General features: G+C 36.9%; 1 protein-coding gene across 1 annotated transcript in view; it reads right to left on the bottom strand.

Moving 5' to 3' along the window:
- Positions 1–26,543, bottom strand: part of COL28A1 (collagen type XXVIII alpha 1 chain) — a 177,854-nt gene that overhangs the window by 139,168 nt on the left and 12,143 nt on the right. The window contains exons 5-11 of the mRNA XM_025380068.1: positions 24,769–24,825; positions 22,929–22,982; positions 20,677–20,718; positions 18,687–18,713; positions 13,949–13,993; positions 10,265–10,309; positions 9,160–9,213 (exon numbers count right to left, since the gene is read on the bottom strand). Of these exons, the coding sequence (XP_025235853.1) occupies positions 9,160–9,213; positions 10,265–10,309; positions 13,949–13,993; positions 18,687–18,713; positions 20,677–20,718; positions 22,929–22,982; positions 24,769–24,825 (324 nt within the window). The remainder of the gene's footprint in view (positions 1–9,159; positions 9,214–10,264; positions 10,310–13,948; positions 13,994–18,686; positions 18,714–20,676; positions 20,719–22,928; positions 22,983–24,768; positions 24,826–26,543) is intronic.

The following is a 26,543-nucleotide window of genomic DNA, read 5'->3' as shown; positions in this document are numbered from 1 at the left end:
ACAATTAATCTTTTTTTTTTTTTTTAGCTGAAAGAGTAATGAAACCACAATGTAGAGGAAAATTCAGCTAAGAAAACCAAATAATATTCCCTATCCCTGGTACTGATTCTAACCAAAAGCAAATCCTTCATTTCTCTAAGATAATACATAAAAAATGGTTATCCAAGACTGAATTGAGGACAGAACTTTACCCTTTTTTGACAATACAATTATGAACAATTTTATCATATTTTCTTAACATTACAAAGATGTTTTAGCAACTTTTAAAAATCATTTCCCAGATATGTATGACACCAACTTTAATATTTTAAGTTTTATTGTATATATCTAATGCTTTCCAAATGGAAGAAAATGATAGATGAGCATTTTGTAGGTGCAGAATGGTTCAAGTATGGTCAGGATACATTCTCAGCTGAAACTCAGTGAAGTGATAACTGTATACAGAGATTTGGAAGAAAGGTCAAGAAAGCCTCCTTTTGGAAAGAGAGGAAGGAAGGAAGGAAGGAAGGAAGGAAGGAAGGAAGGAAGGAAGGAAGGGAGGGAGGGAGGGAGGGAGGGAGGGAGGGAGGGAGGGAGGGAGGGGTGAATATTTATCAAGTACTTGTTAAATCAAGCTCCATTTTTAGCACCAAGTTTCTCATTTCAGAGGAAGTGTTGTGTTATAAAAGGCTTGTTTTTAGAAAATTTATCAGAATAAACTTAGTGTACATTAATATAAAGACAGTTGTCAAAATACTTAACTACTTAATTAAAATGACCAACACATATGGCACTTACTATGCAACAAGTGCTGCTCTATGTGACTGACATGTATTAACTCATTTAATCCTCACCACACCTCTAAGAAGTAGCTACTATTATTAACTTACCCCATGAATGTGAAGACTGAGTCATGGGGAGGTAAAGTAACTTGCCCAAATCAAACAGCCAGTAAAATATACGACTGGGTTTGAAACCCAGCAGTTTGACATTAAAGCCAGTACTCTCGACCACTATGCCAAACTGCCTCTTGAAACTTTTCAATTCTTCTTTTAAAGTATTTGAAAAATTGTATGACCACAGACTAAATTCATATCTTTATTACAGGATGAAAAATATAAACGTCACATAATTACAATCTACTCATAACTGAAAATCCATCATATGAAGACAAAGCATCTCTAAAATAAAATATAAGCCAAGAGGAAATATAATTTATCCAAGCTGATGCACATGCTATTTCAGGTACATAAAGTCTACCTGGTTGTTACTTAATGTTAAAAGTAATGTAAATTATAACTGGCAATACTGTGATCAGACAAGGTAAATCTACATACAAACCAGTAGTGAACTGTACTGAGTTTGGAACAACTATTATGTCAAATCTCCAACTAAAATCTTTTTTGAATAACAGCTACTTAGGTAAGAGAAAAAGTCCAGTCCACATACTCTACCTACTTGTGCTTTCTAAAGCAGAAAAAACTCCATAATAACAATGAATTGGTGAAGAATATAATAAAAATTATATTGAACCACATTTTAGTAACTCTTAACTCATCTTCTAGAATGCTATTGGGTTTAACCACATGAAATTGATAATATGTGATCGTGTTTGGCCTACAAACATGGCAATTCATGTGTTTCAACTAATAGGAAAGTCATACTTCATTATATTTAACAAAATCTAAGAAAATGCAAGTCATTTTCCCTAAAAGGAAGGACCAGTCAGCAGCCCATTAGGAGAGCTTTTGAGAATCGCAGCTCTAGAAGACACTGTTTAGAATCCTCCAGCACAAAATGAGTTGCTGGTAAAAATTCAGGGTGGACATGCTCCATTAACCTAAAAACAAGGCCATTGATTTATGAGAGCAGATGAGTGCATATGACAGTGTGATAATGTTTCTTAAAAACTCACCCTTGGAGACTGGGAGGAGGGAAACATGGGGAGTTATTGGTTAATAGGTACAGAGTTTATGTTGAGACAATGAAAAAGTTTTGGGTATAGATAGTGGTGATGGTTATACAACATTGTGAATGTATTTAATACCACTGAATTGCATACTTACGAATGGTTCAAATAATAAATATTATGTTATTATATATTTTACCACAATAAAAACACCCTTGGAATACAATTAATTTTCTCTGTTACAAACTTGCTATTGCAACTTACTTGAAATAAATAAGGACATTAATGTAATTACAAAGAAAACATTCTGACATCCCTCTGAAGACACTGCAGTGGCTGATCCTGTTCCACATTAGTGCCCCCCTTTGACTATGCACGCAGGTTAGACTCAGCCACTTTGTGGGAAGTGTTGGCAGCATTTTCAGTTCCTTGGTCCATCAGAGCTTTTACCTGACACACACACACACACACACACACACACACACAGAGTATATATACCCCATCTGCTAAGAACCACATGCATCAGCAATTTGGGAATAGAAATCATCTACCTTGAAGCTATTGGCTGACATCCCACATGTTCTGGCAGCCACTTCAAGTTGTCACTATCAGTTGTCTCGCATCAAACGAGTTAATAAGCTCATTTAGAGTCTTGGTGGGCAGATGTGCATGTAGGTCAAAGCCTTCTCTACAGCAAGAATTGCTGGATTACTAATAATTCCTTCCCTTTAATTAGGCCCAGAACAGAAATAGCATTTAGACTTTGACATCTCTGAAGGAAAAACATTCACATTGTTTGGCAGCTTGACTATGAGTCTTCATTTAACAGCTATTTATAATTAAAATGGTAAAGGGATTCTTCCTATACACTGAGCAGTCACAACCTTGTTCAAAGTTGTTATCCTGCCAGAAGAACCAGAAAGCAAATTATTGTTTTTGGACCACTAGAAAAGCTGACATGTTCAAGTACCGTATTCTTAAAATACTTTACATGAAGCCAAAAATACAGTCATTCTGTTAAGAGAATTGTGAACTTAAAACAGTTTTTTGTTTGATTAATTATTCTTTACCAAGAAATATAGGTGTCTACATGTTTTCACTTGATTTACTTCACTTCAAGTGATAAATTATAAGGAATTATATCCTGTTACAAATCATGACTTTTTAAGTGGTTGAAAGCAACATCATGATGTTAGGAAATAGGTTTTTGAGTTACATAAGAACTGAAATATATCTACACAAGATGCTTGTTTGAGGAGAAAGTTTAAAATTCTTTATAGTTGTTCATATTTGTGATGTTGAACTACTTCCAACCCGCAACTGGAAACATTAGTTATGTTTAGTAGGTTGACCTAGCTACTAAGCTAATTTTGAGCCAAACCAAGTACTTAAAGAATGACCAAAATAAGAATGTATTTTTAAAACTACTAAATCTTCATTAATGATTTCTGTTCTAATGAAAATATTGACATAGAAAATGTAAGACTCTAAGTTGTACACAAGAAACTGTAAAAAAATAAGAAATTAAGCCCCAAGTCTTCATGCCACTTTTAGAAGAAAGTAGAAGTAACACATTGGATTATTTAATGCACAGGAAGCTTTTGATGGGGGGCAACACTGTCCTGTTTGTCTTTATTACCCAACCATGTTAGAAGAATGGTCAATATTCCTGACTGCTACATCCTTCTCTCTGGTTTTCTCCATGACTCATTGCCATCTCCTTGACCCTTCTACTGAAAGTATTCTTTCAAAGCTTCCCAATGACCTCAATATTGCCAAATTAAGTTACCACATAGGCAACTGCACACATGACCTGTCTTCAATATGATACTGTTGACCACTCATTATATTTAAAACCTTTTATTCATCATTCATTCAAGAAATACTTGTTGCTTCATGTAAATGTGTGTGAATGAGTGTGCAAAGCAGAATTTTTAAATCTCCCAGATAGTGGTGTTCCTGACCCATTGTTCCCAAATCTTCTGATTTAGACTTTTTAAAAATAGTGATGGACCTGTTCATATCTGTCCAGTTCTTCTGCCAATGATTCCTATCTGAATGAAGACTAGGAATGTTTAATGGTATAATACATGGAAGCTCAAAGGAGAGAAAATTGATTAGCACACTTCCAGTTCTCAGAAATACCCACACATGCATTCCTGATATAATATCTGAAGGGAAGACAGCTAGCCCTCTTGCCAAAACCCTTTTTCATAGAACACTTTAAAGAAAACAGGATGTTGTGTAGGGATGTTTAGTATGCTTACAGTTTTAAGTTCAGGGTCTGTACATCTAGCTATTGTTTACTTAATCTCCTCATTAGTATATCATTAACCTGAAAAATATATCCTTTGCTTGGGAACCTCAGAAACTGGGATGGAAACTTGACAAAGTAGGATTCAGAAAAGTAGGGTATCCAAAAACTGTGGTGTGGTGCAAACTTTAGGGTGAACTAAATGTTTCATGTACTACCCTTATCACCCTTCGTGCAATGAACTCTTCTTCAAACATGGTTGTAGTTCATTCACTGATAGTAGGTCTTTTGTCCATTTTGGATGAATGTTTAAGTCATTTACCCTGACCATATCCATTTATTAAACTGGACTGGTCTAGTGCTATTTCTCTATGGATTTTCTTAATATCGCAGAAGCTTAAATTGAACATAAAGTAAGACAAAGTATCATAGGTAAAAGAATGCTAAGTTTCTTACACTTGACTGTACAGCAAGAAAAAACACTTAGGACAAATATCCTGCAGGAATATTATGAATGTCCTAGAGTAGAACAATGGAAGGAGTTAGGAGAAGGGAGGCAATTCATCTTTTAAGATAAATATATAATATTGCAGTATTTTTTAACTGTTTGAGGATTAGCATATGGTACTTTCCATTTGGAAAAAAACATCAGGGATATCTCCTTGTGCCCTTTAGGCCTTGAAGCTCTAACGCTGGGATACTTCGAAATGTCACCAGCTGCTTCCTGCACATGCCACTGTGCAGTCCCTCCTCCCAAGGCACAAAGAGAGTCTTGGAAAGAGTGGATTTGCATGAGATTTGAGAAGGAAATGCCCTTCAGATATAACCTCAGAAAGACATCAAGAAAATGGCAAAAATTACCTAATATAGGCTGGGCAAACCCAGTGTTCCACTGGGTTGATTTGTTCAAAATTAGTTTTGGTAACTTGTCCTCTGTGACTTGAAAGGCCTACCAATCATGAGCCATTCTTCCTAGTAATTAAAGGCTTTTTTCAAGGATGAGATGTGATTGCAACCTGAGCCACCATGACAGCCCCATGGAAGGCGGTGGCGTTGTGTTTTTAGGGGTTCAGTCTTTCCTCAGAGCACAGTGCTCTCTCCTGAGTCACAATTTCAGTTTGGTCTCAGGGATAAGGCGTCTTGGGCACCTGTGTGATTACAATTCTGATTTCAGAGACTATTGAGATGTTCCCCTTTTTTTTTTTTTTTTTTTTCTGAGACAGAGTCTCACTCTGTCGCCCAGGCTGGAGTGCAGTGGTGCGATCTCAGCTCACTGCAACCTCTGCCTCCTGGGTTCAAGCAACTCTCTGTCTCAGCCTCCCGAGTAGCTGGGATCACAGGTGCCCACCACCACGCCCAGCTAATTTTTGTACTTTCAGTAGAGATGGAGTTTCACCATCTTGGCCAGGCTGGTCTTGAGTCTTGAACTCCTGACCTCTTGATCCACCTACCTTAGCCTCCCAAAGTGCTGGGATTACAGGCGTGAGCCACCGTGCCTGGCCGAGATGTTCTTGTGAATGCCACGAGATGACCTTCATGTGTGGTAGAGGCTGAGGTGGACTCTGAGCTAAGGCTTCTTTCTGAGAAACATCTATGTTTTGTTGCTAAGGCAACAAAGTCATTCAGGGCAGACTAGGAGCTACTTTACATGTGGAAAGTATTATTGACAGAAATAATCTGTGAAACTGGGCCAGGAGCACATTTTTTCCTGATTTAACACGTTATTTTTTTTCCTTTTGTTCTTTGGCCACCTTTTCTGAAAACCCTTTAATGAAGAAAAGTCAATCCCTAAAGCAACAGAAAGTGAGTGTAATTCAAGAGAAAGACCATTCGTAAATTCATAGACATAGGCAGGCCCTATCTAGAACCTCTCATGGAATCTTTGCAAATGTTACAAGTCTAAAGGTTTCTATTTTAAGGTCTTATATGAAATATAATATTCGAAAATGCACAATTAGCATTACCGTTTTCTTTCTCCCGAGATATTCCCTTCCTTTTTCCTGCACTTTCAGATGAACATTAAAACCCGGTGGAAATGCACCTTTCAACAAACTTTTGTCCCTAGCCAGAGTTCACCAGAAGGCAAGACAGATAGAACTTTACATACTGTCAGAAAGAAATGCATTTATTTCAGGCCGAATATTCAGGAAATTCAGCAATTTTTTCTACAGGGATAAATATATGGTAGCTAAGAGCAGACTTCTGGGTTTCAATCTTCAGTCTGTGCCTTACTAGCTCTGTAGCCTTGGACCCATTGCTTAAACTCTTTGTGCCTTAGTAGACTAATCTGTACAACAGAAATAAGAATAGATCATGTCTCAAAAGGTGGTATTAGTATTAAATGAGTATTTAAAACTTTACCTATACATAATAAATATACAAAAAATAAATATTAGCTACTATAGAAGTTTCAAAATAAATAACCTTCCTTGTGCCCATTAGAGAATACAGAATTACCGAATTTTAGAGGGTTTCTTTGCACAAATTGCAAAAGCAGCTTCTTTTAAAATTGTCTAATAAAATGATAATGGATAAAAGTAAATGTCACTATAAAATATTATTTCCAGATTGAGGAACAAAAATAGCTTCTTATGTCTTCAAAGTATAGTACCTTCTGGGAGGCAAGATGAAATCATTCCCTGAAAACTGACTTTTACGACAGTATACTAATAAATGTATGAAATGAAAAAAATAGCTGATGATCAATATGACATGAATCTCCAGCTAACAGATCCAAAGAGTAGTAGAAATTATATAGAAGTTAGTAATAGTTTCAAAGTAAGAAAGTCAAGACCTTAAACCAGAACTATGACTAGAGGGAAAAGGGGAAACTCACACCCACTTCATAGACTCCCAGCAATCCCCAACATCCCCTAGAAATTGACAGCTTTTCAATTGGCAATGAACTTTGTTCACTTGGCAGTGAACTTTGTGATTAAAACTTAAGTGGCAATTTTATGTCATGTATATTTTACAAAAGAGAGGCCCTTGGGAAATTGATGAAGTGCTCAAATGCTTTTGGAAAAATGACTCCTTTTATGATTATGCTGTAAAAGTCAACCACAAAGTGCTATTATGTCAGAAAAATTGTAACCAACCCCCCAAAACACACTTGACGCATTATTAAAAATTAATGCACTGTTGAAATTAAAAGCTAAATTTTATTGAAATAATTTTTAACCCTAAGTGATAACACTATTAGACATAAAGAATTGAGCCAGGTATGGTGGCTCACACTTATAATCTCAGCACTTTGGGAGTCCAAGGCAGGAGGATCCCTTGAGGCTAGGCATTCCAGACTCAACTGGGCAACAAACCGAGAGCCCATCTCTACAAAAAAAAAATTTACGATTTAGTCAGACACAGTGGTGTGTGCCTCTAGTCCTAGCTATTTTGGAGGCTGAGGCAGGAGAATTGCTTGAGCCCAGGAATTCAAGGTACAGTTGGTTATGATCATGCCACTGTACTCCAGCTGGGGCAACAGAGCAACATCCTATCTCTAAAAAAGAGAGAGAGAAGAAGAAGAAGAAAAGGAGGAGGAGGGGCACCTTTTTATGGACCATTCCCTACCATACCACCACAACTGTCAGCCACAACCTGCATCACCCAAAGCTACAGGCACTATTTCCAGGCCAGCACCACCTCAGTGCCCTCTACAGATGCTGGGACCTCGCTGGGACTCTGCTTCAGGCAAGCCATTTGATCTCCAGGCTTTATTTCTCATTTCCAAAATGAAAACGCTAAGCCAGTATGATCTCTAACATCGCTAGTGGCTCAAACATTCTATACTTCTATCACTACTGCAAACCCCAGCTCTGATCCCTGACTTTAAGCCTCTTTTTCACAAACATGAAAATTATCATCTTAGGTAATCAAGTAATTCTAAAAATTGTGTGAGCTGTCAAAATATATTTTTTTCTTACTGTAGGATTGTACCTGTAGCCAACGCAATTTTATGAAAACTTCTGTTCATCAATATTCAACAAGGCCATTTCTTTCCCCAGAGAGAATTAATCGTAGGCAAGAAGTGAAAAAGACAGTTTCCCCAGATGAAGCCTAAGCACATGCCTGCTGAGAAGCCCATTCTATTTTAATTTGCCAATTAAAAGTGGCCTGGTAAATCACACGCTGTCATTATGTCAATAAAAATACTATACTTGTCACTCTCTTTCCTCTCTCTCAAGTAGCCCAACTGCTCCCTACAACCTCAGTTTAATATCACCCTTAAAAAGCTGGCTTTCTTTAGGGTCAGTGGAAGATGGCATCTTCTGCTTTTATTACTGCCACAAATTTCATACCACTCAAATCACTAAGTCGACACCATTTACTGGATATTTACTATGTCCGTGAAATTTACTAAACATTGAGAAGAGTTAAAAAGGAACTAAAAAAGCTTATTTTAGCAAATTAATGGTCACTCTCATTGGAAAAGAGAGCCTTATAACCAGGCTTTTAAAGACCCCCCCCCCGTCTGCATCTTTTTGTTCTGCATGGCTTGTATTCAACCCCTCCCTATCTGTCTTGGCTGGTTTTCTGTGGACTGATATTACAAGCATGGTGCTGATGGTTGAGAATTCCCTGTAATTAAAAGAGGCTTGATTTCTGTTGGTATAACAATTGTAAATTTCCTTCCCCTATAAACTGTATATTGAGGTGGCATTACATTTGAGAAATAGAGTGGTTTGAATTGTGTCACTTGTTATTGCTTTTCGGTTTCCAATGAACCATAAAATAAATAAAAATCAGGAGTAAGAAGGAAACACAGCAAAGATTCTAGATAATGGCTTATAGTTAATAATGCCTCCCTTTGAATAATATAATAATAAATGATAAAGGTATGCTGCCAACTTCCTGAATGCACTTGGACTTGATGCTCTGTATACATCTGCAGGTTATTATGCATTTCCAAAGGTATTTCCTCAAAGAATCCATTGACTTTTACCTAATAAAACATACATTACCATAGTGCACTAGGGGAAACGCACTCTGCCTGTCTTTAATCAAAGGGTAAGATTACCTTATTGCCTTGAAACCCCTTTGGGCCTGGGTCTCCTGGAGGTCCACTAATTCCCTGCTCCAGGATGAAAACCAAGAATTAGTTCTGTGTACAAAAGGCCAGCAGGAATGAATCATTCTCTAGGGTCCCTGGAGATCCTGGCGTTAGAAGTTAGACTGTGTAACTCAGAGCTTAATTGAAATCACATTCAATCGAGAAGTAGGATGAGATAAAATTTCCTGCGTCAAATAAGTAGCTTCTAAAATAGCACTTATGCTAAGAACAAACATTTAACTAACGAGATGTTTGGTTACTAAACCTGTGTTTCCAATGTTATTCCAACGTTCTTGACTCCTTTCAAAAAAAGATTTTGCCAATTAAGCATCTTCTTTTTTAAAATATCTAAGGCATATGTAACTGAAGTTAGAGCTTCCAATGAATCTGTGATAACCAGAATTACTGCCTGGCTCTGACGTTTCCAGGCTAAGGCAAAGAAGTTAGTGGTTAACTAGATGGTGTCTAGGAAATTCTGGGTAAAATTATAATTTTCTGTAGGCTTATTGAAATACTGAAATTAACTCCTCACATAGAGCACCACTATAACTTTAGAAGAGGTAAGTTCCTAGGCTAGGAAAAGATTCAAATTATTTTCTGAAATCTATGGATGTCTAACTTAAATGCCTTAGAGAATCAGTCCATATTATAGAACATTATCTATAGTTATAGAACAATATAAATACTGTGATTTAGATAAAATGTATAACTTTTCCAACTACATTATAGTAGCAGTGCAAAAATAGTTACATCCTGTTTTTAGCCACTTTGACTTTCTGTCTTTCCAGACTCTGAATTTTTTAACTTCACAGCCTTAGCTACTCACTAATACTTGGCTGATGGTACCTATCTTTAGGGAGTTTTAGTTAAGTTAATGAAAACATTAGGGAAGTTGTTTTTAAAATTTGTTGCACATTGGAATCATCTGGGGATCTTAAACAGTGTTAATGCCTGGCTTCAATCCCTAGACATTCTGATTTAATTGGCAGAGGGTGCAAGTGGGTAAGAGGATGTTTTAAAAGCTCCCCAGGTGATTCTAATCCAAACTTAGATTTGGTTTTAACCCCCTTACCTGAATTCCTCTGGGTCCCTTTGGTCCATATGGTCCTGGGGATCCCTGTGGAAAAAAATTGAAAATAAGTCTCTCTAAATATACATCTTCAATGTGCAGTGATTTTAGGTAGGAGGGAAGGAAATGTGTTCTCAGTAATTGCCATCTTCCCTGGTTATCTTAACATCAAAGGCAATAAATTGAAATAATCCTAATTAATAAGCCAAGGGGCAGGAGTGTCAAACTTTCCTTCAGTAAACAATCTCCATGAAAATACAATTTTAGATGTAAGTGCCTTGCCTACATATTGACATTTTGGTCATTTTGGTTAGAGTAAAGAAATTATTTTATTTTATAAGATTCCTTAGAGGGCTATAAACTTACTGGAATATTATTTCCTTCCAAAAGGGTAATGTCAGTTAAATTAACAATGTAGTGCATTTCCATGATACCTAGATCACTCTTTTGCTCATCTTCAAAACATTGAACCTGGCAAAACACTGTTTATAGTCAATACTCTTCTAATAGAAAATATTTCATTCTGTCCCATAGCCAGGAAACCCTTTAAAATTTATTTTGTGAGGGAGAACATGGTCTAGTTTTTATTTCCCCAGATTTCCACTTTTTTTTTTTTTTTTTTTGCTTATCAAAGTATAACCTGTTAACTATTGAGACACTTTGACAATTATAGAAACATGTAAATAAACAATTTGAAAAATCACACAGAGGCAAATGCTGTTAACATTTTAGGCATATTTTCATCCAGTTTTATTCCTAATAGATTTCTCTTCAAATCATGTGTTCAAAGTGTATGTCTGATTTTGTGTCCTACCTATTTGGCCTTACATTGTATCAAAAATATTTTTCCTTTTTCCACGTCATTAAAAACTCATAGTAAACAGATAATACACAAGAATAGGGAACTACCATAATTTATTTACTCATTTCCCTAGTTTTGACCTAAGTAATATTATAGTGAACATCTTTATGTAGAAATCTCTGTCCAACTTCTGATTCACTCCTAAGAATAGTCTCCTAGAAGAGGATGACGGAAGCAGAGACCATAAGCACATTTAAGGCTCGCTGGCTCTCTTTTGTCTCACATGCCATATACAAAAATAAAGAGAGAGAAACTTCCTCCATGAAATTTGTTTGTTAATCATTCCCACTACCTGAATATGAGAGAGTGTATCTTCATCTTATGAGCTCCCCCTCAACAATTAGTATTATAAATTACTTCACTGTTTGCTAATTTGATAGGTGATACAATACTTTTGTGTGTTTGGTTTTGGTTGTTGGTATTTTTGTTGTTGTTGTTGTTTGAGACAGGGTCTTGCTCTGTTGCCCAGGCTGGAATAGCTCACTGCAGCCTCTACCTCCCAGGCTCAAGCAATCCTCTCACCTCAGCCTCCTGAATTGCCCACGCTGCTGATACAATATTTTATTGTTTTATTGTTGGTTTGGTTTTGTTTTTGAGATGGAGTCTTACTCTGTCACCCAGGCTGGAATGCAATGGCACAATCTCGGCTCACTGCAACCTCTGCCTCCTGGGTTCAAGCGATTCTCCTGCCTCCTGAGTAGCTGAAATTACAGGTGTGCACCACCATGCCTCGCTAATTTTTGTATTTTTAGTAGAGATGGGGTTTCACCTTGCTGGCCAGGCTTGTCTCAAACTCCTGACCTCTGATGATCTGCCCACCTTGGCCTCCCAAAGTGCTGGGATTACAGGCATAAGCCGCCATGCCCAGCCTATTTTGTTTCTTTTGAGACAGGGTTTCACTCTATTAACCTAACTGCAGTACAGTGGCACAATGAGAGCTCAACGCAGCCTCAACCCCCTGGACTCAAGAAATCTTCCCACCTCAGCTTCCCAAGTATCTAGAATTACAGGCACATGCCCAACTAATTTTTAAATTTTTTGTAGAGACGGGGGCCTCACTATGTTGCCCAGGCTGGTCTCAAACTCCTGGACTCAAGTGATCCTTCCACCTCGGCCGAACATTTTAATATATTAATTTCACTTATCTGATTGCTACTGTATTAGGATTTTTTTCTTATTTATTAGCCATTTTAATTTCCACTTCTGTATCTCTTCATGTTGCTCATATGTTTTTCTAAATAAACTTGTATAAACTCTCTGTGTCAAGGACACGATATCTCACCGGCTCTAAGACACATTTTTTCACGTTTTTATACCTCTGACATTGGGGTATATTTTACAATCAATTGCACCTTACATTTATAATTGGCAGTGGGTTTTTTTTTTTCGTTATTCCTTTTTGGCATGGAAAATAATGGGACATTTAACAATCCCTGACATCTTAGTCAATGAAATATGATATCCTTTGTCAACCATTTTAATTTCATCTAGTTTTCCCAGATATTGTTTGACTTTCATTTCTATTCTATTCTATGTGTGTCCCTTTTTCTGTATTTCCAATATCCAGGTCCTTCTTGCATGTTCAGTTATACTCCAGGAAGAACCTATTTATTTTCACATTTCCCATTTTGACTAGAGATAATTACTAAGCCTACCTTTTGCAGATTCACCTGACCTTTAACTCTACAGTAGTTTAAAAGCATTCAGAAAGTCTCCATCTATTTAAAGTATTTAGTTCCATGGGCCAATGTGATTATCTTACCCTCTTCTCCTAACCTTCTGCCTCATTTTCTCTCCTTGACTCCCTTCCAGAATTATAACATAGAAACTGAAAAAGTGTGGTATCTTGGTGGCATGATGTTAATAGTTCTTAATATAATGAAAACTATTTATTTTTACTCTGCACTTTTTTGGACCCTTTAACATCATGTTTCAGATATACTTTCTGTATATATTTGGCCTTTTAAGGAACTATTTAACATCCTTAATATTATTTCCAAATTTAAGTGCTTTCTATTTATTTATTTATTTATTTATTTTTGAGATGGGTCACTCTATCACCCAGGCTGGAGTGCAGTGGCATGATCTCCGCTCACTGCAACCTCCGCCTCCTGGGTTCAAGCAATTTTCCTGTCTCAGCCTCCTGAGTAGCTGGTACTACAGGTGCACACCACCCTGCCTGGCTAATTTTTGTATTTTTAGTAGAGATGGGGTGTCACCATATTGGTCAGGCTGGTCTCGAACTCCTGACCTCAGGTGATCCGCCCACCTCAGCCTCCCAAAGTGCTGGGATTACAGGCGTTAGCCACTGTGTCCAGCCTATATTTATTTTTTAAATAAAGGTGAATATCTATCCAATTGTCTGTGTCTACATTTTCAAAAGTCCAAATCTCTATGTCTAGTTGCACCACACTGTTTATAACTATTTCACTGACTTATTTCAGAGTTCTTCACACTAGTTTGGAAAGTGCCTGTTTTCAGTGTTTGCATCTGGAAAGCAATTCTACTCTGACCCAACTGCAGCTTTAATTAACTTTGCTGGTTAAATAATTCTTTTTACCGTAACATTCAGGAGGTGTGGCCTCCAAGGTCAGGGTGTCACAAAATGAAGTCTTAATGGTCCATAAGAAAGGCATTTGGGGGCTCTATTATTGAGTCAGGCATCACTTTGTTTTCTACCACATGTTTTACAGATGTGAAAAATTGAGCCATTGATTCCAACTCTAGTAGTGAGATCACCATAATTCAGCCCAGGAATTTCCCCTTAAGGAAACGCAACCCAAAAGGGATCACAGCTGTAAGCATTTTAAAAACATGTTCCTTACTTTGTCACCTTTTATTCCTGGTTTACCACATTCCCCACGTTCACCCTAAAAAATAAATAAGTGAAATAAATAAGAGAACACTTGCAGTCATTCACTATTAAGAATGCTTGTTTGTTTGTTTGTTTGTTTTTTAAATTCCCAGCACTCTTGTAACATGAGCACTCTGCTGCTTTCTACACAATCTTAGCCTCAATACTGTGAGTTGTATGGGCACTGAAATCTGATTATTTTTACCCATGAGTCATCCTTAACTTGACAGGAACAAATCAGGAACAATGTAATAAGGTTTGACATTTTTAAGAAATGGATGAAACTAGAAGAAAAGAAATCTAGCATCTAACCACATATTAGAGGCCCTCTGCATATGTGGTTTAACTGAATCCACATAACGGCCCAACGAGATGAGCTTTGTCATTCTTATTTTATAATTGAGAACATTTAAACTCAACAAGGTAACTTCCCTCTATCAAATAGCTAGTAAGTAAAAGAATCAGAGTCTGAACCCAGATACTCTAACTTGGAATTCCTATTTTTTTTCAAGAACACCATGCTTCAGCCTGAATACCAACCTTGATCACCCAGTAGTGTTCACCTGGAGAACTGTGAGAGAAAGGTTCTGAGATGAGATTGCATTGTGAGTTAGTGGGAACAGGTGCCATGATGAGTTAGCGAGGTCTGCTGTAGGAGAGCGGGACTTGGCAGCAAGCATGCTACATATTTTTCATTATTATGCTCTACTTCCCTGTCTGCCCTAGAATATTGCTGAAAAAACATTTGAGTTGTGCTTTAGAGTTTATCAGTGATAGTGTATCATATTTTATCTCAGTTAATCTGACATTAACTGTCTGAGATAAATATTAATCCAATTTTATAGACTAAAAATTTGTAATTAAGAAGGTTAAGTAAAGAGAATGTGGTATACAAGGGAATATTATTTAGCCTTTAAGAAAGGAATCCTGTCACTTGTAACAACATAGAGGAACCTGAACCTGGAAGACATTATGTGAAGTGAAATAAGCCAGGAACAGAAAGACAAATATGGCATGATCTCACTTATATGTGTGATCTAAAAAATTTGAACTCACAGAAGCACAGAGTAGAAGGGTGGTTACCAGGGGGAATGGGTGGAAACTTAGGAAATGTTGGTCAAAGGATACAAAACTAGTTAGATAGGAGCAGTAAGTTCAAGAGATCTATTGTTCAACATGATGACTATCATTAATAACAATGTCTTGTATTGAAAATCACTAAAAGGGTATATTTTAAGCATTCTCACCACAAAACCTGATCATTATGTGAGGTGATGCACATGTTAATTAGCTCAATTTAGCCATTTTATAATGTACACGTTTATCAAATTATATTTTATACAAGACAATAAATATGAGCTTTTTAGATTTGTCAATTAAAATTTTAAAATAAAAATAAATATTTTTAAAAGGTTAGTTTCCTCAAGTAGAATGAGAATTGGGACCTCTGAATACTAATTCATTAGATCAGACTTTTGAGGTTTCTAATAATTAGAACTAAAAGGTGACAGTCAGAAAAATGACTAAAGTTTCATAATCATATTAATATTATCTCATTTATAAATCAATTTAGAATTTTCAAAATGCTTTTATATATATATATCGTTATTTTGATCCTCAATTCAATTCTCACTTTCAAGATAAGGAAACACAATTGGAGATGTCAAATGATTTACTTAAATGTACAGGCTACCCAATGACTCCTAGTCCAGTGCTCTCAACACTAGCTTCTGCTGCTGCTGCTTTATTCTGCCTCTGTACTGCTCTAGGGCGTGTTACTGGAAGTGCCACTACACAATGACATAAGGAAATTGCATTCAAATGTAAATCAATGCATTGCTTCCTTCATCAAGGAAGTCTTGCTATGAAAAATAAATGTCAGCTGAACTTTAAACAGTATACGTAGTGATATAGTGGATTTATATGCTGGTGGAAGCTTTATCTTGCTGCAGAATAGCAACAAACCATTCACAGACTGGCAACCAGCTTGCAGACCACAGTTTTAATAGCAGTGCTCTACGGAGGGAAATCACAATTGTAACTTCCAATTATGAATGTAAAGTGTGTGCCATAGCCTTTACATTATTGCTAATCCCTATAGCGGCCTTGTGAGGTATATATACATATCTCCACTCACAGATAAGCAAAATGAGGCTCAGAGAGATAACATACTTTGTTCATGACCACAGACTTGAGTCTGTTAGGCTCTCAAGTCCATGTTCTTATCAGTCACCCGTAGCTGAACAAGGCACACAGTTATAGGCTGCAAGTCACTTTCCATTAACCTAACATTTCTGCCTAGGGTACTGCCTGGGCTCTTCCAGGCATCAGAAGCAGGGAAGAGGGAGGTGTGACTCTTAGAGCCAGCTATGCCTCTGATCAAAAGCAATCTGTTCTCTCTTCACATCCTTTTGTGAGTCAAACTGACCCAGGAAAAACTGAGCTTTCACTTAGAACAAGTTGAACATTTATTTCTGAATGCAAATGGAAAATCACTTTTGAAGAATCAATTAGAAAGCAATTAATTTAATAATTTTGGATGGGAATAAAATGAGTCAACCACCAAAATATAAAACAGAAAAGTACCATAAATACACTCAAAATGCTTTTGGCTAGAATTTACATTCCATTTGTCCAGACAGATTTGTTAGCTATAGGGGCCGGAGGAACAGCATTTGTTTTTTGCAGGGCACAGATTGCCATCAATGAAAATATTGTATTCATGTTATTTGCCTCTGCAAAGGCGTTTTCCTTTTTGGTAGGCTCATTAATCCCTGTGGAATGGCCACAACTACATAGTTTCAGAGAGCGAGTACTTCAGAAAGCCATAAACAGATCAGCTCTGTTCTCAGCCTCTATTTTCTGATGCTGCTGCTCCTGGTGAAATTCTGGTTTGAATGTCGATGGTTCAGGGTCACTTTCCTCTGACAGCTTGTATTTTCCAAGTGAGAACTCTTCCAGTGAATCAATAATTCTCCAGAAAGTAAAATGAATCTTTTCAAAAAATATATGTATAAAGCTTCCTTGTGTTGATAACTACCTCACTATATAAATCAAAATGGAGGAGGAGGGCACCCATAATTTTCCTCAACTATATACACAGTTGATAATGTAACAACTGTGAAAATTTTTTAGTTTTCTCATACGAATGTTTGTTCCTTTCCTCTTCATAGTGGCACTTACATTTGTAGACAAGCCAACATTTTGGAATACATTGTCACGCCCACTATTTGGTTCTCTAACCACTCTGTAAATTTGGCAGGCCTGTACACATTTTATCCATTCTGTTGAAGAAACAGATACTCCAAGACATTGAGTTACCCAAGTTCTTAAGGCTGCTAAGTGTAGAATCATGGGATTTCTTACACTCTTCCCCTTGGAGGCCTAACATTTTCAGCAATTAGGATATATTTATTGGCTTGCATGTAGGCTCACCCCTAATATTTGCAGGGCCCAGGGCAAGAGTGTAAGTGGAAGCCCACATACCATGTGTCTAAATAGTTGAAAGTTATAACTAAACTAATAATGTTCTGGCTTCCTTCTTTAACAAATAGGTCTTCAAAAGGAATAAAGAATTAAAAGACTTGTGAATCCCTCAGAGGTCCTTTCCAGACATAGACCCCTGCAGCCTGGCCCCCACTTCACTTCCCACCTCCAACTCCTTCCAAAGCAAGAAGAGCATGAGCACACATGTGAAGACGCCCCCGGCAGCACAACAAAGCCCCCTACATGACCTCTCCTGCCCCGACAAACAGCTCCCATTTGGCTCCCCCTCCAGCCTAGAAAGATGTTGGATATGGAAAGGAGGTTTTTGTATGCCCTCCCAGCAACAGGCCTTTTGGGGTCTTGGTTACCCAATGTATGATCCAGGAGAAGGAAGCACAGACCTCCTGCAGACTCCTGGCTCCATGGGAAGTAGGGAGGCCAGAGGAGACTCACAGCTGGACCCTCTAAAGTTCCAGCCTCTTTCCCATGCCTGAGGGTTGTAGCCCTGTAGGATGGAATGGATGATAGGTGCATGTTCTGATTCAGATAGAAAATCTGATAATAATGAGAACTGTGGGACAGACTAATCAATGAACCAGTGAGCACTCTCAGAGGCTCCTGAGCCCCAGTACAACTTGTTAAACCCTTTTAAAGCAGTTTGGTATCCTAATTTGTAACTCACAAATAATCATCAAATCATCTACCAACCCATACCTTTAGTTTGCTTGTTTGCCAAATTTACTCCCCTGAGAGCTCTACCTACCCAGTTGCCTAATTCAACGAAGTCAGTGGCTCTTCACTGCTTAACCAGGATAAATCCTCTCTTTCCCCTGGAAGAGGATTTGGTGTCTAGGTTTTCATAGGAAGTTAAGCACCAAGGGAGCAACCTACTTGCAGTATTGCTGAATCTGTTTGTGTAAAGAAACTTTTAGCCTGCATACCTGTGCTGCATGGCTTATACACTGGGGTTCTCTATTAAAATAATTCATGTTTGCAAAGCTGAAGGAGGCTGGATTCTAATCTCAGGAATCTTATGGTACCCTCCATCCCTATAACACACATCCATATGTTAAGTTCTATTATTGTTTTATGTTAACTAAGGAATGAGGGAATCCAGACTTACAAAAACAAAGAAAATAACTTTTATTAAGTTCATAAGTACATTTCTGTTTCTGTTTTTCTTTTTGAAATTCTGGTCTATCTATTTGTTGTTACCAACTTACCTTGTCACCCTTGTACCCAGGAATTCCCTAATTTAAAAAGAGAAGAAAAAGTAAAATATGATACTCTAAGGCAAAGTTAGAATAAGGATTAGGTATTTTTCAATTACAAGGTATAACAAAAACACATCTATACCGTCTGGAAAATTAGACCATAGAAATGTAAACTGTTTCATTTCTCTTTGTGCTTGGAGAAATGTGCATTTACTGAGGAGAAGAAAATAATCTGTTTTCCCTTTATCACAGTTTATTCTCTGTTTCAGGTATTTTTTCATATCCATTTTCTTGCCCTTCGGGCCCAAACTAGAGGCGATAATGTACACTGAAAGTCATTGTAGAAGTGATGGCCTATAATGGTCCCTTCAAAACTGTTATATTGACTTTTAAACTATGAACTATTGCAGCTAAAAATGTTTCACAGAGACTCTGAAAGAAATTGGCTTTGAAAATGAGCTGAGGTAATGGCCTTTAAAATGTGTATAAATATTTGTATCCATTATGGTCCTCCTTTCAAATTCAGTCTAAAATATATAACATCAAGGACCTGACAGATTCCTTTATCAGCTCTGATGAGACAGTGACCTTTAAGCTACTGTCTTCTATTTCACACTAAATAAGGGGCCAGCACTTCTGCTGTCTTCTGTGTGTCACCCTTGTGAATCCCGTACAGCCTTTTCTACTGTGTCACTGCCCATGGCCCTTCAAGAAATACAATAATGAATATTACATGGCCTGGGAAATTAGCAACTCTAAGCAGCAGCAAGTTCTCTCCAAATGGGATTTTTTGTCTTTCATATAGCTATATTTTTCAAGTATGGAAATAGAATTGTCAGATTTATTTAGACAGCTGAAGAAACCTATTTAATAAATAAGCTATTATTGCAGTTACATGTGAGTCAGACTACAAAATTTTGTTCTATGAATGACTTTTTTATTAATAGTATTATCTATTTATTTATTTATTTGTAGAGAGACGGTCTCACTACGCTGCTCAGGCTGGTCTCGAACAAGTGGCCTTAATCACTTAAGGCCACCTAGGCCTCCCAAAGTGCTGGTATTACAGGTATGAGTCACTTTGCCTAGACTGACTTTTTTTACAAAAAGAAACTTCACAAAGGAAATAAAACTTCCAAGTGTGTGGTCAATGAGAAATAGAAGATGAACGTAGAATTGTTTCCTATGAGATAATAAGCTATTTAAAAATACAATTATGTTATCTTAGTTTTATTTTACATACTCGTATGCTTTATACATAGAAGATACCTAAGAAATGTTTCCTGAATGAATAACACAAATTTCAGTTTTTTGTTGACATTACCAAAGTTTCTGTCAGATTTTTTTAATGAAGTTGATTAAAAATACCAAGAGAACAGTTTTTAACATCTCTGGGTCTAAGTCCAGGGCACATCCAGGGGGACAAGCAGAGAGTGGCAATGTCATATGGTCTTCTTTTTATTCACTGTACACATCTCTGCTATTTGATACACTTACTGCAATGTCAGAAAAGTGCAAAATAAGAAACACATTGTAATTTGTTCTTGGGCAATATCTACTATCTTCTAATTTGGGGGATAAGAAATCAAATAGAATGATACATTTTATTATGTCTGTAGAATTGGATTTAAAAAGCAGAGTTGAGACCATGTAGTTCTTATGCTCCTGAAATTCTAACTTATTCCTTATCTTTAAAAACGTAAGAAATAAAGCGAATACTTTTCTCATTGGAGCCTTTCACCGATGTCAAATTAAGCATCAGAGAATTTGATAGGGTTGAACACTCCTGCTCCCCTTTTCACTCCTGTTGAGCTGAGTATTTTCTCCCCACGTTTCCAATTCTAAGATCATATCTTTCTGATTGCCTTCCTGAGCCATCAAGAGCACAGGGTAGATAGAAATCACTTTTGCACTTGCACTATAGGGGTCAAAATGGTCAATCACAAAATCAGTAACCTAGGATGACTTTCTTAGGAAGGCATCCCAGTTGTGTACATACCCCAGGACCTCTTTCTCCAGCTTCTCCTTTTTGAGCGTCGCCCTGTGACAAACAAAAAACAGTCAAAATTCCACAACCCTGAAGAGTGACTGGTTGCTCAATAAAATGCATTATACAGAAGATTAATAGCTTAGCCCAATTAGGAAACATCTTTAGTCTTTCCCATTGACATTTTACCCATGCAATCTAGGCAAAAAGAAAAAAAATAGCAACTCAGATAAACTTTGCCCTTTGGAGTGAAGCCAGATGTGTAGGGTGCAGGATCCAGGTACATTTTCACAGCTTACGCCACATCCCGGTTGAACAACACAGCCGTTGTTCTCAAATACAGCATTATAGTCACTTGGAGCCAGTCACTCTGGTTTTTCTCTAAGGGGCTTTGGAATGTTTTCCAAAATGTCCTCAAGAGTAATTGCTTGATTTCAGCAAGATTTAAGAAAATATATTCTGTGGCACAAAATTACAAACCAAAGAAATAAAACGTGAACATACATTTCTAATGGGTATTTAACACAACAAAAAGAAGACATGATGGCATCAGTTTGAACGTATATAAGATGAGCGAGTATAGGGTTGTTTGGTTGTGCATGTATGTGTATGTTGTAAAGCTATCCAAGGTTGCTATATTCCCTTTCCTTGACAAGCATACAATTGCCAAAAATACTTTTATGCATTTAACTTACGATTTTTTTTCATTACCTCCCTAAAAATTTTCTAATAGGGCTGTTTTAGAGTTCATTTATGAGTTAATTTTTAATAGTTAACTTTGTTACTACTTGAGTGCCTCTTATATATTGTTCCCAAACTATTTGTGTCAAGTTACCTGCAATGAAAAGCAAACCAGTTTCGCTGCCACATTGCTATAATTAGTTATTATTGTTTTAATATTGCTGTGTTAATTACTATAATGAAAGAAATGTTTTTAAACTTCAAAACACACACAAAAACAAACGACGTGAACTAGAAAACCAAGAGAAAAAAAAATCCTCATAAGTATCACTACTAAAGGATATCTCATTCTCTCTATTTAAATTTATTTTATTACCTAATGAAATTAAATGTGCTTTTACTTTTTTCTTTACTAGTTTTGTTTCCTCTCTTGAAAATTGTGTTCAGAAATTAACTCAATGTGCTATAGAAATTAAGCCAATGTCCATTACATTTGATGCAAATATTCCCTGATATTTCTATTTCTTTAATATTCCCTCCTTATATTAGGCCATTCTCATGCTGCTAACAAAGACACACCTGAGACTGGTGTCTTTATAAAGGAAAAAGGTTTAATGGCCTCACAGTTCCATAGTGCTGGGGAGGCCTCACAATCATGGAGGAAGGTGAAGGAGGATCAAAGCCACATCTTATATGATGACAGGCAAGAGAGCATATGTAGGGGAACTTCCCCTTATAAAACCATCAGATCTCATGAGACTTATTCACGATCACAAGAACAGCATGAGAAAGACCCGCCCCCCATGATTTAATTACCTCCCACCAGTCTCTCCCACCACATGTGGGAATTATGGGAGCTATATACAATTCAAGATGAGATTTGAGTAAGGACACAACCAAAGTATATCACTTCCTTTTCTTTAATTATTATTTTTTCATTACACAGAATTTTGCCTTAAATTTTCACATAGTTATGTCTACTTTTCTCTTTGTGATTCCTGCTGTTGTTCTTGAACTTGGAACCAAAATCCTAACAATGATCTGAACAGGTGAATGTTTTCTTTAAAAGCCTAGGAAGTTTTTTTGTTTTTTTATTTTTTTATTTTTATTTTTTTTTTGGTAGGTACGCAGAAAAAAGAATTGGAGAAGTACTTGAAGATGCTCTGGGAGTGAGAAACCATCTGGTGGCTTTTCTATTATTATTGTCAGTTATTCATTAAAAGTAGACCCATTAAAAGCACAAGTGCCAATGTCAGTCTGATATGGAACACTTATTAGCCGTTAATGAAACACTGTCCTAAATAAGATAGGCTGCTATCGTTTAAGTACTAGTTTCTGTTTATTTGATGTCCCCAGGTTTCCTAAACTTACTGACTAAAATGTTCATATGTTACTCAGAATTTGTGAATACAAGCTAACAGAAATAAGATAGATAATATAGGAAGTGGACATCCTGTACTCTTCACAAAAGTTGTCAGATTTTTGCCATATACTACAATGCTTTTTATTTTTAAAATTGTTGTTTTAAAAAAAAATCTAGAAGGAGTTATGCTGGTTTAAAGAAAAGCTGTTTATTCATTTACCGGGTTTCCTTTTGGTCCTCGCTCACCTTTGATACCTGGGTTTCCATGTGTACCCTGAAGGCAAAGGGAAAAAATATTATTTTAAGTAGGTATTCTATTGTTTTCTATACTTTATAATAATTTCTGATCAGTTTTGTCTCCTAGAATGAGGGTGAATTGTAAAACCTTTACCTGCCAAGCAGAAATTCAACTCTCTTCTCCCTTTTTCTACACCGGGAAAACCACTGTCGTGAATTGGCAGATTTTCTAGATTTGCTCCAAAGAGAATAATGTTTCTCTCTTCCCACCAATTACTTCTTCCCAGAACAATTACTTCTCAGCAGTTTTGAAAACAAAATCAAACTCATGCAAAGATTTAAAAGAGTAGCTGCAACAGGCCAAAGGATAGGAGTTGTTCCCAACCTCTCTTCATTGTGGGTCACTTCTACAATTCCCCTCTGTTGCTCACTTTTAAAAGGACCAGGCCAGCTTGCTTGCCTTTGGTCAAAGAGGTTCTGATATCCAGGAGACAATCTCAAAAGATGGGAGAAAGGAGCTCTGTTATCGTGTTGCAGAAAAGCATTTTGTTTTCCTGCTCCTAATCAACCAAAAAGCTTGCTTTTCTGAGAACTGGTGTTGGGGGTACTCGATAAATGTTAAATGACATATTCTGTGGCTTATCCCTAAAATGTGACAAGAATGTGACTAAATTGTCAGGTGCTTAGGAAGAAAGCTGAGCTTTCTTACTGTTCATTTTAAAACATAAAGAAATATTCCTTACCCTGGCCATTTCTTGGTGTAATGGGGATAAACGAAGACTTTATATGAAGGGATGGCTAAACCTTTGCTTTAGCCAAAGTCAGCTTCTACTGGCTGCCCCATTATCATATAATGCATCTAACTTTGCATTTGAGGAGAAAAAGATCCCTTGATTGGTAGGATGGTTTGAAAAAGTGTAGGCTTTGGATCCGAGTCTCAAGGTAAAATTTGTCACCTTCTAATACATTCACAATACACATTCCCCTCCTGGCCCCAAATACACTAGTTGAAAATTTTTATCCATGTGTTTTGTGAGACTCTCCATAGGGCTTCTTCTGAACCCTAAGGATGATATTTGTAATTACACAAATAAATAGAAGACTGAATAAGCACGTGGATGCTTTATGAAGATAAATGTTAAAAAACTGCTCAGCATTTCCAGTGATCTAGATGTCATTTCAAATGCCTTCCCAGTACAGACATGGCACTTACAAGTTATTAGGCCAGAATATAAAGAAAGCACTCCTTCCTGGATTATCTTATCAAATGATGAATCATCATAGTAAATCCTGCCATTTATTTTTGGTTGCCACGTGCTTACTTCCATTTCACAGAACTCACCCTAATCCCCCAAAGCATCGTGACCAGCTTCCTGTCCATGAGGCCACACGGTGTTGCTGCTGCACTGCTGCATTCGTGTGAAGCCAACATTTAACTTTCAGAGAGGCTTATGCTTCTTGTTTCTAGTGGGATAAAGCTTTGCTTAAAGCACGGATTATTTGTATTAGCTTTTTCTGTATTCAGTTCACTATTGAGAAATTCTGGCTTCAATTATTTTACGAGGAGGGACATAAATGTCCTTTGTGGGAACAACTTCAAAACACTCCTGCCCTCAGTTCAAGTCAGTAAAATGCCAGGCTTATTTCTAAGGATAGAATGCGTCCCTTTAGAAATAAAAGAAAGAAGTAGCATTTCCATTTTTGCTGCCATTTCCAAACAATTGCTTTTCAACAGTGCAAAATAGCCCCGATGTTTTCAAGAACGAGTAGAGCTATCATTGCTAGGACTTTCTGACTTAAGTTCAAAGTAGAAATATACTCACAGGAGGCCCTGGATCACCTGGATCTCCCTTCTCACATTCACAAATCTTGCGTTCACACTGAATCAATAATGAAATATGATATTAACACACAGTGAAATATAGCATTTCGAATTGTATTCAGTATATAACCAACTGGAACACTTTCTAAGAAATTTTACCTTGCACATTTATGGAGGTTTTGCTCTCTCCATTAAATTATTCTAGGCAAATTTATACCTCTCAAGAGCCAGCTAACAAAATATTATTAAATTTCAGTATAGTTAAATAAAATAGACATCCCATCAAAAATACATATATAATATATAGATGCCAGTTAAAAGGAGAAAATAAATATTTTCAGTGGACTTTTAGAATTTCTGCTGCTTCTCTTCTATATAACACATCAAAGCTCAATAATATAATAATATTAAATGCTCCTTTACTAGGCAAAGGAAAACATTCGACTTATACCATATTTTACTAATTCTAAGATGCACCTTCTTCCTCATTTTAACAACTCTGAAATCAGAATGAGTCTTATGATAGCTGTTGATCAGGTTCAGTCATGACAAAGTAGTTGCTTTTTGCACATGCACTTCAAAACTTACAGAATGAAATGGAAGAAAATTCCAGAACATTCTTAAGACATGCTTCATCACCAATGCTTTTGCTGGCATAGAAGTCAGTATTATGTGGAAAAACAAGGACATCAACAACTCAGACAAAAAATGATTCAGATTTACCAGGAATGTCTAATCTTTTGGCTTCCCTGTGCCACATTGGAGGAAGAATTGCATTGGGCCACACATAAAATACACTAACACTAACGATAGCTGATGAGCCAAAAAAAAAAAGAAAAAAAAAAAAAAGTCCGCGCATACATTTTATAACGTTTTTAAAAGGTTTATAAATTTGTGTTGGTCCACATTCAAAGTCGTCCTGGGCTGCACGCAGCCTGCAGGCAGCAAGTTGAACAAGCTTGATTTAGACTGTGATATGAAAAAGTTTTAGAAATAACCAAGTTATTTTGCTTACATATTCCCTTATATGTATATATGAAAGTGATACAGGATTTTAAAATCTACGTCCAAAATGTCTAAAAACTTCTTTCTATATGTATAAAATAAAAATTGCAATTAATAAGAAGACACTGTATCATAGTTAAGTTGGCAAGGGTTTTTTTTCTTTCTTTTTTTTTAAACAGAGTCTCGCTCTATCACCAGGCTGGAGTGCAGTGGCGATCTTGGCTCACTGCAACCTCTGCCTCCTGGTTTCAAGTGATTCTCCTGCCTCAGCTTCCCAAGTAGCTGGGACTACAGTCATGCGCCACCACCCCAGCTAATTTTTTTGTATTTTTAGTAGAGATGCGGTTTCAGCATGTTGGCCAGGATGATCTCGATCTTCTGACCTCGTGATCCACCCACCTCGGCCTCCCAAAGTGCTGGGATTACAGGCCTGAGCCACCATGCCCAGCCGTTTTTTTTCCTTTCTTAATGGTCCATAACATAATGGTATATCTGAACATGTACAATTTAATTAAACATGGTGCACTACAGGTTTGGTTAACTCCTATTATTTTATGCAATGATAGTGTAAATTTCCTGATGTTAAATAAGCAGCTCATTGAACAAAGTTCAGATGTTCCAAACTCTTTCTTTTAAGAAATGCATGTCCAGGACAGGACCCCTCAGCAAGCTGATGATTGTCTATTGTGCTAAGGCCCATTCAATCTTACTGGGCAGATTCCTTTGACACATGGTCTGGTTGCCATTATCAGGCTGCCTTTTCTTTACAAT

This window comes from Theropithecus gelada, chromosome 3 (assembly GCF_003255815.1).
Source record: "Theropithecus gelada isolate Dixy chromosome 3, Tgel_1.0, whole genome shotgun sequence".
Lineage (NCBI taxonomy): Eukaryota > Metazoa > Chordata > Mammalia > Primates > Cercopithecidae > Theropithecus > Theropithecus gelada.
This window is presented reverse-complemented; position numbering and strand designations above follow the sequence as displayed.